This window comes from Physeter macrocephalus, chromosome 10 (assembly GCF_002837175.3).
Source record: "Physeter macrocephalus isolate SW-GA chromosome 10, ASM283717v5, whole genome shotgun sequence".
NCBI lineage: Eukaryota > Metazoa > Chordata > Mammalia > Artiodactyla > Physeteridae > Physeter > Physeter macrocephalus.
The window spans coordinates 22,806,553-22,818,846 of NC_041223.1; the positions used below are offsets into that span (position 1 = coordinate 22,806,553).

At 35.0% G+C, this 12,294-nt stretch overlaps 1 protein-coding gene across 1 annotated transcript in view; it reads right to left on the bottom strand.

Annotated features, from left to right (window-relative positions):
- The window catches only part of VTA1 (vesicle trafficking 1), a 74,084-nt gene that overhangs the window by 51,188 nt on the left and 10,602 nt on the right, over positions 1–12,294 (bottom strand). Inside the window, exons 2-4 of the mRNA XM_024122601.3 lie at positions 4,479–4,573; positions 1,790–1,917; positions 1,069–1,144 (exon numbers count right to left, since the gene is read on the bottom strand). Coding sequence (XP_023978369.1) covers positions 1,069–1,144; positions 1,790–1,917; positions 4,479–4,573 — 299 coding nt within the window. The remainder of the gene's footprint in view (positions 1–1,068; positions 1,145–1,789; positions 1,918–4,478; positions 4,574–12,294) is intronic.

A 12,294-nucleotide genomic window follows, 5' to 3' on the forward strand; every position in this document is an offset into this window, starting at 1 on the left:
AAAAAAAAAAAAAAAAGTGTCCCTCATTCCGCACAATTTTGAAATGTCCTGCACATCTCTGCCAACTCAAAAACTCAGCTTATGATCATCAGGCCTAGAGCTTAACTACATTTTACATATAAACAAAGCATTTATTGCACAGTTTTGATGTACTGTTTTAAGAACATGTAAAATATCTCATAGATTGATTGTACTTTGTTTCGTTTGGAACAATACACTGAGCTGCTCACCATTTTGAAAAAATCATTTCATAGAAAGCAATGTTCTTCATAGATTTCAAATCACTAATGTGACATGCCTCTATCAGTCTCATTTGTAACTCTCTTTTCTCCTCCCTTCCTCCCTCCCTCCTTCCCTTCCTTCCTTTCTCTCTCTCTTTTGTTCTCTTTCTAGATTAATATCTCCCCTCTCAGAAAACAAATTTTCCACGTCAATGGTAAAGCCTGCTACAGTGAAAACAACACTGAACTCACGGCAACAAGTTTGTCACTTAGCCTCAGTTTGCTCGTATATAAAATGAATATGTGCTCTACTTATCTTAGAGTGGTTATGAGAAACAAACTGATAAAATGGATAGGAAGTATCTTGTAAAATATCAAGTTCTATATGTATTTCACAATAGAGACAAATCTTTAACAATAATATTTCTGGCTAGAAACAAAATAGGAAAAAAACAGCACTAAAAAGTCTCTGCCTCCAGTAATGTTTACCAAATAACAGTACAGAAATTTAACAGCATCCAGGATCAGTAATATTTAAACACTTAATAAAATCAAACTCTGAACCTGGGGTTCAGAGACCAATACAGTAGCTATGCACTCACTAAAGTATAAAATACATGGATTTAAAGAACTTACTACAAAAAAATAACATTTATCGTTAAAAATAATTCCATCTTTTGTTTTCACTTTTAAAATGTGGCTAGTAGACCATTTAAAATTACACGTTTTGCTTTACACTACATTTCTGATGGACATGCTGCTCTAAATAAACAATGCAATAATAAAACTAATAAAAAGCAGCAATACTGATCTCCAGCTAATAAGACAATAAAGAATGTACACTCACTTCATCAGTGAGTTCTCCAAACACTGTTATGACATCTATTAAAAGACTTGCAGTATAGAAGGACTTGATCATGTTTCTGGAAGAGAAAAGAAAAGTTCATCTAATTCAAATGAAAAATGTAAGAATTAGTCTTGTAGCTACAAGACGAAAACTTCCAATGTTTATAAAAGCACTCTGAAATTAATGTTTTAAATAAAATCAGATTTCAAGAACACAATGGAGCTCCTTCTGTAATCTGTTATTAGGAGGAAGTTACAACACATATAACAGGTGAATTTGCTACAACAAGGTTTCATAGTATGCTTTTGATTTTAGAAAATATAATGACAGTACTATCTGAATCCATATCAAGCCATGTGTATTTCTTTGTATTTAAGTCTTATTATAATAATGACAAATCATTTGAATTGGTAGGGGTGGGAATTTTTAAAATCAATATCATTGGACCAGGCTGTTTTTGGCTAAAATCAGCATAGATTTTACTAAATGGCTAGTTAGGGTATATTTACTAAGAAAATGAATCTGCCCTGGGTATTCTTCGTTTAGCCATTTTCTCTAAAAAGCCAGGATCACTCTTGTAACCCAAACTCATTCTGAGATTCAAAAAAAAAAAATCTAAATCGTTAATCAGGAAGTCTGAGAGTAATCAAGAGAAAACTGGATAAATTCTGGTTATACAGTGACTAAACTTATAATTTTTATTTTATCTATCTTTACTTACTTGTGAAATCGCCCAGCACGATCTTCATTATCTGCATACAAAAACATTTTCAAAGCATAATTCTCCAAATGGGCAGAACCAACTATTTCTTGAGTAACAGCTTCATTATCACCCAACTGTTTCTTAAGCTAAAATAAAATGAGATACATAACTTATGATTCTGGGCTCACAGAAGTGTATACTTAAGTATAAAAATTCCCAATAATCAAATCCAATGTTCACGAAATTTTGAAGAAAGACACTCATGATAACGTGAAAGTATCATTTAGCTCTAAATATCAAAATAATCAATAATAAAAAACATCCGACTATCTATGTAAAGCATCAGACAAATATTTCAAATGTACTAACAAGTATCCTAAAAATGGGATTAAGAAATTCTTTCCTAACCATACATAATTTAAATTTTTAATTTATTCCTATTTCAATTTCTTCTATCAAATATAGAAAAATACAATGAGAAGGATCATTATATCCTGAAAAAGTATCTCTCAGAGCACATTGCATTAGAGATCTAATTCTAAGTAAGGTATAAGAAAACAAACTTAGAATAGGATTATGGAAGTTTTAAAAATTTAGACAAATATATACCTCAAATCAACACAATTTACAACCATGTAAATTTCCAGTCAGTACATCCCTTTCCTACACATACAATAATTTAAAGTATTTTAAAAACAACAAACTAAATTCCTACATTTTACTCAGACTGTCATACTGGAGTAAAATGACCTTCTGGAATATTAGATCTGAGTACCACACTACTGTTTAAAAATTGTTTTTTTCAAAGAACACTATAAAATAACAAATTAAATTTAGAAAAAGCAAGAGGATTTTTCAAAAAATCAGCAAAGTACATATTCTTATAATTAAGGCCCAGAAGAGTTTGAATGCTGGAATTTAAGGATACCTGGGCACGCTTATCCTGAACAAAAACAGAAAAAAAGCCCCACATATAACACTGGTTTACTGTATCCACACTGTGAAATGATTTAATTATAGAGGCAATTTATTTCTAGAAAAATTTAGTGGGAGCATGTCATTTCATCTCACCTTCAGCATAAAATATCTGGCAACAAAAACATAATATACTTGAAGTGTTCCAACTATAAATATAAACATTATAGCACAAGCAGATTATGTTCTCACCATGGGATGAACTTCCTTGTTATTTAATGTAGATAATAATAAATTCCTGGTAAGTGTCTTTATAAATGTGATTTTACATTTTGCATATTATAAAGAACTGTTTGAGTTTTGTCTTATCCATAAGCTACTGTTATTTTAGCTATTATTATTAAGCTGTAAAATTAATAAAGAGATATATTCTATGTAAAATGTCTGTAAGAGACGGTATTGTACAAATGTATTGCTACGTGTCAGACACATTCTTCCTCCCACCTCCTAACCCCACCCTCCAAAAGAAGAGTACTCAAATTCTTCCTGCATCCACAGAAGCAGTGTTAGAAGTCGAAGGCCAGACAGGCTCCAAGGGCAGCTGAGTTGTCATCAGTGGTGCCACCAGGCAACCTTGGATGGTTAATAGTAGCAGATGACAGGATTCTGGGTCAGAAGGCCAGGCACCCATACAAAGTTAGAGAGAACACTATTGCCCATGGCTGCTTAATACAAGTAGGCTTTGATCTGAATAACTTTCAACATTTAAAAAAAGTTCTGGGCTGACTGGTATAAGTGTATTGATTTTTAATATGTCTGAATTTTGTTTCTCTAAACAAAATAATGCAACTGATCAAATAAATATTTAGGTTTCTAATTCTCTTGAGCAGGTCACATAACTATATAAGCAAATAAAAAGTAAGCCACAGCTATGAATATAACTGCCTTGGAGGTGACGCATTAATGAGAAGTAAACCTTGACATTGTTAAAAAAGAAACTGGGATGGCTGGGCGTGGGAGGCACAGGGTGGAGCCCTGCTTACTAAGAAAGGTTACTATGGTTTAACACTGCCTTCCTGATGCACTGACACCCAATCAAATCCTTCAATTTTCCCTGGATTCGTGCTTCTACATAACCTGTGAAGTTCCATCATAGCTCAAGATGACTTATTAGTCACCTACCACATTTCTGCTAGCAGAGGAAAATGCCTAGACCATAAGAGTATCTCGTTATGGGACCAAGAGTAGGAGGAAGAAACAATAGGCAACTTCCTTCTTGGTCCTTTTCACTAAATAAATAGCCCGTTCCTTTTTTTTTTTTTTTTTTTTGCCGTGCCTCACAGCATGTGGGATCGCAGTTCCCCAACCAGGGATTGAACACGCACCCCCTGCAGTGGAAGTGCGAAGTCTTAACCACTGGACCACCAAGGAAGTCCCCGATTTCATTATTACAAGAGCCATTTAAGAATTCCCAAATCAATCATCCGTGTGACTGCATGAAGGAAGGTTAGAAAGGGTTTGTCACTTACTAAAGAATGACTCAAAGGTCACCTACAATAACCTGGAACAAGATATAATGTACATGTAAAGATACTGAAACCGACTTATACCTACTTACAACTCCCTAAGCAGTATGATGTAAATGAAAAAAAAAATGTGTCTCATTTTTCCTCAGCTATGACATTGCTGATTGCTGCCAACAGGAAGAACTAAAATGACAACACACACACAAATGAAATAAAACAGCATTTAAAACATTAATCAGAAAATAAATTTTCAGTGTTCAACTTACAGCTTCTAACTGATCCATTAGCTTTGATAAAAATTTACGACATTCAGGAGTTTTACTATCAATCTTCATTCCCGTTTGCATCGCATACAAACGACCTACAAAGAAAAATACGATTTGAACAATTTCCAGGACTGAATGTTTAAAATGTTTTGTCTAATTAATAATTCAAATTTTAAGTGAATTTAGAAATAAAATAAAACTTTCATTTACTATGGCTCTTATGCACAAATATAAAGAACACAAAAATATTATCCAAAGAATGAAAGATGAATGATGATGATAACAAATTTTTATGAAGTAAGGCCTTCTCTTTCGGCATTATGTTTAAAAAATAAAAGGACTAGGTCCTAAGCTGTCAAAGGGACCTGCAATTTAATAGGTAAGTGAGGGCATTCAGAAAAACCACCACGTGTACAAGAGCACTTGCCAAGGGCGAGATAAGTAATACTGATAAAATACACAATATGGGCTGGGACAATGGGAAATGCCACTGGAGCTGAGGCTAACAGGGAGAATTTTTTTGGTCATTTTTATATATACAAATAAAAATAAGTATACCATCTCTTTAAAAAAATAGAAATATTAGAGATAAGGCTGAAGCTAAAAACCTCTCTGCTACCACAATCCTAAATAGCTTTCCCAGTGATAAGAGCTGTAAAGTTTGGTGGTAATTGTTGTTACCACTGGTATGTACATATACTGCCCATAATTTACCTCTTACATTCAACAATATGCTCAGGAGATCTGTGTAGCACTACAGTGTTCCACACTATGGCCAAAACAAACTAAAGCACATTTGGGTAGTTCTCAGATTTTCATCATTACAAACCATGTTGCGCTACCAGACCTTCTTGAGCACACATTCAAGAGTTCCCTGAGGGAGATTCCAAGAATGAGAATTGCTGACTCATAGTATATGTAGTACCTTTCTCACTTTAAGAGCTACTCTTAAAACTGTCTTCCAGGGGCTTCCCTGGTGGCGCAGTGGTTGCGCGTGCCGCGGAGCGGCTGGGCCCGTGGGCCATGGCCGCTGAGCCTGCGCGTCCGGAGCCTGTGCTCCGCAACGGGAGAGGCCACAACAGAGGGAGGCCCGCATACCACAAAAAAAAAACAAAAACAAAAACTGTCTTCCAAAACGAATTACCACTATGCAGTTATATCTATAACACATGCAAGCACCCATTTCTCCTAAACTCACAAAAAATTGATATTAAAAATTGATGTTAAACTTATCAATCTCAGAACTGTGTTATGTTTCCCCCACCAAATGGAATCTTGTGAACACCATCCCCCTTCCCTGCTTTATTTTCTCCTCAGCAGGTAATCATCTTCAATTTTTTTATCCTCTGATTCTACTACAACTCCAACTTAAACTCCATGAAAATGGTGATTGTAGTCTACTTGGTTTGATGTATCCCTGGCATCCGGGATAGTGCCTGGCCTTCGATAAACATTTTCTGAATAGATAAATACATGAATGAAAGAATAGCGCATTCTGCCCTACTGATTTAAATGCCACTTTTATCATTCATTAGCATATATTAAGTTTTCATGGGATAAAAGGGCCTAATTCTTTATATTGTCTATCTTGCCTTGTTATTTGTTACTCTACTGGTCTATCATTGCTTTATTTACTGCAGCTTTAGAACATGGCTTGGTATGTTAGCTACTCTCAGGATTTCCAATTCAATTATGTCAACCCAATCATATCTTCTTTAAAGATGTATTAATATACAAATAATACAGTTATGTATTCTGCATGTATTTTTAATTTCAATAGCTGTATCTGAGGGAATACTTTTGAAGGCTTAGGCTTTTAGAGCTATCTCATGTTATAGAGCTTTAAGCTTAATTAATTAACGCATTTATTTCTATATCAAATTTAAGAGTTTGATCCATCTAGGTATTAATGACAGGAAAAAAAAATGGAGTTCTAAAAGTACTGTACAGGTTTACACTGACTTACAGTGTAAAAAGCATGATGCTTTCATTTTCACTGCACAGTAACCAGCACTGGATATCACTCTGACAAAAAAAAAATTCTGAGAAGCAAAAAAAGCACTTTATTATCCATCGCTTTAATCACAAGTGTGACTAAATTTTGTCTTTTTCTCTTTCTTTTAACCAGTCATATTTAACATGTCCAGGTCGTTTACCCATTTGAGTACCAGGTTCTAATCACCTCTCCCCACTCCACGCCTTTTAAAGCATGGCTGAACACCCTCCCCTCTTCAAACCAGTCATATCTCTTGAGTTGTTCAAGCTCTGTACCTGTTTTAGTCAGCTTTTGTTGTTATAATTGTGACTGAACTCCCCAACACCTCCTCTCTGTGAGTTGTTCTGGTCTTCCAGCATTTTTGTTGCATTTTTTTTTTTATTAAAAGTGCATCACATGAGCTCTTTGGAAAATAAACATATTGGCTGCAAATATTGTGCCATCTTTCAATTTTAATATTGTTTTAAAACACAGAAGCTTAAAATATTTATGTAGCCAAAGCGATCTTTTCCCCCGATCAATTCTAAGCTTGGAAAGCTCTTTTATCTCTAAGAAACCGGATATTCAGTTATGATTTTTCCAGTTAAATTCCTTTTTGAATTTAACTTTTAATAACATGCATCCACCTCAGTTACTGGCATCTGTCTCAAATACACTCAATAAATAATCCTTCCTTTCTCTAATGATTTGTGGTTCCTTAATATGTTTTTGCTTTTTATATGTCTTGGCTATTTGATTTCACTGAGATCACAGATTAAATGTCATCTCACATGATAATACCTATAACTGATAATTCCTCCAAATTTAATCTTACTATGTCTTATGGTATTACAAATTTTTTTCTGAAGAATTTTAAGTGTTCTTGCTCTTATTTTTAAGGGGAAGGCTTTTAGTTGAGTGCAGGGATCAATGCTGTGCTAGGCTGCTCCTATTTCCCCTAATAGTCCCCAGCTTAAGCTATACTGAGGCTGCAGCCTTTGAGACCTATAAGATCCCAGGGATTGGCAGGAGTGTGGGGAAGAAGATATCAGCATTTCTATTGATACGTCTCTCTCATTCTTTATAAGTTCCTATTTTTACATATCTTTTATAACACATATAGTATTTTTATAATACATATATAGTATTAATACATCAATACAGAAAAGTTATTTATAAATAATTACATAATATTGGAGATTTGTGTTTAATTATTTTTAACTCGTGGGTAGATGAGCAAAAGGTTAAGAATCACTGCTCACTGCATCCTTACTCTTCTCAACTGTAAACTGTATTTTCTCCACACAGCCCTGTTCCTTCTACCATATTCCCTGGAACTACTGTTTCAGAATTAGCAAACTCCCCTACCTCTCCTCAGATTCCTTCTTCCTCTTTGTCTTAATTAAAACCTGAATGTCACTTGAAGAAATCATTTTATTTGCAGTCCTCTCAAGTAATGAGTTTTAATTCTCTTACATTCCTTCCAGTGTGTAAGAGAATTGAAAAAGAGAATTGGCAAGTATGATTGGTTTTCTCTTTGCATCCCACTGTTACAGTATTCTCTCAATGTTTTCTAAATACGCTGGTCTAGGGCTCATCCACTCTCTTCCACTGGATTGTTATGCTTGTAATCGCCCATGGACCTCAGGGCCTTTCCTTGTGTTTCCACCATCTTGAAAACTTCACTGTTCACATGGATAATCAATACTTCTGGCAAAGACTGCTAGCTGTCTACCTGCATCCTTTCTCCCCGTGTTCTTTACAAACTAGATCCCTACACATTATTAGGGAGTTGTAATGTAGCTAGCCAAAACAGTGTTTTTCCCAGTATTCCTCAAAGCAAAATATAGCCATGTTATTACCTAAGACAAATATCATATAACCAGAAATTGTTGGGAGAGACTTCTGGACCTTAAAAGGGGGAATGACAGCAGGGGAAAGACCTTACTGACTCCTTCCCCTTTCTCCTCCCTGCTGCCAAGAATAGAAATGGGATGACTGAAACTCTAGCAGATATCTTGGACCACAAGGCGACCTTGGTAATCGCGCTAGTTTGTAGACTTGAAATTAGAAAGAGCTTAGGTCCCTGATGACTTCATGGAATTGGCACACTGGCACTGGGTACTGCCAACATCAGACTTTCCTTTAAATGAGGGAATAAATCCTTATTTTACACAGCAATTGTAATTTTGAATTTTCTGTGATGAAAAAGCAAATCTATTTCTTATGCAAACACAGTGCTGTGTTCTCAATTCTTAGCAACATGATCTCCAATAACTGTACATACTCTCCTTTACATGCCAGTCACCCCATAACTAAATTACCATCTCAAACTGCTGTACTGTCAATATCAGTACATCAAGCACTCACTCTAAGCATAATACCTTTTCTTTCAATTTTAAACTCTGCTTGTTACAACAGGCTTCCAGTTCACTGGTGTTGCCCTACTTCTTCATTACAACCAGTCTTTTCTCCTTTAACTTCCCTCTGCAACCAGCTTTGATTTTATGATAGATTTTTCTTGAACTTTATTGTCCTATCTCCTATCCCTGAATCTTTTTATTACATTCCCCTGGCAAAAGCACACTCATATATAAGGCCAACTATCCTCTCTCCCTATGCCTACATACTAGCAACAGAGACCACTGGCAGATCAGCATCACTATAAATACCATAATTATCAACCTCAAATGAGCGTAATACCTTTTTTTATAATTGAATATTTCAGTATTATTTATTCGACCAAAGTAAAATACACTTTGCATCACTATAAACTGAGCACAAGCTACAGTTGTTTAAACATCCATATTTTTTTTTTTTTTTTTTTTATGGTATGCAGGCCTCCATCTGCCGTGGCCTCTCCCGTTGCGGAGCACAGGCTCCGGACACGCAGGCCCAGTGGCCATGGCTCACGGGCCCAGCCGCTCCGCGGCACGTGGGATCCTCCCAGACCGGGGCGCGAACCCAGTTCCCCTGCATCGGCAGGCGGACGCGCAACCACTGCGCCACCAGGGAAGCCCTAAACATCCATATTTTTATAATGTGTCAACATTTTGCATCCTACGTGAAACATTTGGTTTGAAAATATTAAAGTTCTCTATTTTGTTTACCATCTTCTCTCCTGTTTTCTCCATTCTCTGAAGACATTTTATATTAATTGTGTAAGACTGATTTCCTTATCTTCGCAACCTCTCAAATGACTTTTTCAAACATCTTTCAAACAAAACCTCACCCAAACACACACACAGAAAATTTAGTAGAAATTAATTAATTACTCGCTATCTATATATACTATTAGTCAACACAATAACACAATAATGTGAGGAAATACAGTACTGACAGTTTCATTTCCCTAGGAGGTCTTTCTCCTTACTTTATCAAAGTAGTGAACAATATATGAATCCTACCATCTATGGAGTATAGTTAGCTACTTAGTGGACTAACTTTGGGCATAAATGGCTATCCAGCATAGGTAACAGCCCATTAAGCAAACGTGCAGAAAATTAATCAGCACTTTCTTGCTACCAAGAGATGAAGATTATCTATATCTCCTTTGAAGCAAAAATCAAATTATTCCCAATTCACTATCACCACAACCATCAGCAATCTCCCTCACAACACAAATATAAACAAATGTCAGCTTCTTGTTCTTTAAAAGTTAACTTTAATACAAATGGCTGATACTCAAAATATAGTTTAATGACAATATAGTTTAATGGTTTCACTTACATACATTTTTTTTCTTGGCTTACATGCATATTCAGTCTTTGCAATTATAAGGACATTATTATAAAGCAACACCTTTAATTGAAGGACTGGAAAGAATCATCTCAGACCCGGAAAGATTTAGGATAAAAGTTGGCCTTTTACATTTTTGAATATCTTACATGGTTTACAATTCTTAAGTTGTATCACAAGATACACTTTCTAATATCAATAAAAGTGAAAAGACATTAAATCTACTTATGAAAATTAATAAATACACCAAAAGATCTTTTTTCATAATGGATGGAAAAAAGCATCACTTTCATATAGAGCTCTGTTCGGAACAAGTAATTCATTGTAGCAGCAGCAGCATGATGAAAAATTAATGTCTAACATGGAAAGTTACCTACCGAAACAGAATAAATATGTAGCTCGAATCATGTATAAGAAAATATATTTGATTTATTTCATCAAGGAAATGTGTTTATTTTTATGAATAAATATTATTTGAAGATGAGTAATGAAACATATTTGCAAAAGGATTAAATACTTTCCAACCTAACTTTAATGTGAAACATTTAGGAGCCAAACATTTACTAATCCTGAAGGTATGAACATTAAAAATCTAAACATTAACATTCTAACACACCCTTGCTTATACATGAGAAATCTAAAAATATGAAATGCATGATATAAACACACAAAAGGTATATAAAAGCAATTGTGAAGAGTGATGAGTTAATAGGTTAAATTAATGTAGCACTCAGATAGGAATCATTATGCTATACACTGATGTAGAAAGGCAAATTTTATTCCAATAAATAGAACTGAATATATTACTCTACTCATAAGTATATTATAAATCCCTGCTATATGGTTAGTATTATCTTTTGTGAATGGACTTCCAAATCAAAGAATAAAAACAAAGTATGAATGAATATATATTAATAAAGGGTATTTACTTCACTCATTCCTTCTTAAACAAATTTTTTACAGCTTCTGTCATAATATAGTAGCTTTAAGAAAAAGTTGGCTATTTCTGAATTCCTACTAAAAGACCATGCTGGTACTTAGCAAACACTAAGTGATGATTCGATTACTAAAATGAGAACACAGATTCTAATTCTGACCACATGGAGTAGTGAGATTTGCTATCCCACTGTAAACAACCAAAAAACTAGACAAAATATGCAAAACAAGTTTTCAGACAATGGAAACAAACATGGTAAGACCAAGACATCTGAAGAAAGGAAACATATGAGGTGACACTAATATCAGCCTAGCATTCTGCCTGGAGGTACATCCCAGTCTAAGGAATAGGAGGGGAGTCCAAAGCAGAGCACAGTCCTCTAGCTGAGTTGAGAAAACAGACTGGAGTTCACAGAGACTGAGGCAGCTGTAAGTTGAGGGGAAGAGTTCTGAAGAGGATGAAGCTATGAAGAAAAGAAATCCAGAAATCTGTATAGGGGTAAACTTGAGGCTCAGGAGAACCCTACCATAGTGCGTGTGAAGGAGAAAACTCCACACGGCCAAAGAATGAGCAGAAGCTGTGAGCTGGATTGTCCCCAGAGCACACACAGGGCTGGGAAGTATTCAAGTTCCAACCAAAAGGAGTGGAGAGCCCCAGATGCTTACCCAGGATATTCAGTAGAGACCCCCAAAGGGATATGCTTTAGTGATAGGGTTAACCTGTCCCTAAAGCAAAGGCTACTTTAGACCTGCTCCCCAAAGCTAAAAACAAACAAAATAAAGCACAAAAGAATCTAACTGAACAGCAATTAACTTAATTGTTGGTCGGATTAAATCCTTTCAAGAACAGACATTCAAGAACTTAAAATTCACTCTGTCCTGTAAACAATCAAGAATGACTAATGATGGCAATAGCAGAAGAATGTGAACGTAAGATAAAACAATAAGATAAGATAAAACAATGACAAAATAATGGAAATAGCAGACAATGACATTAAAATACTGGGGAACTATTATAAAGTATATTTAATGGAAACCATGAATAAAATGAGAGAAACAGAACATACACAAAGGAACACAAATGGACCATCCAGAGATGAAAAATATACTATCTGAAATTAAAAATTTACTGGACAGGATTAATAGTAGTTTAGACACCATAAAAGA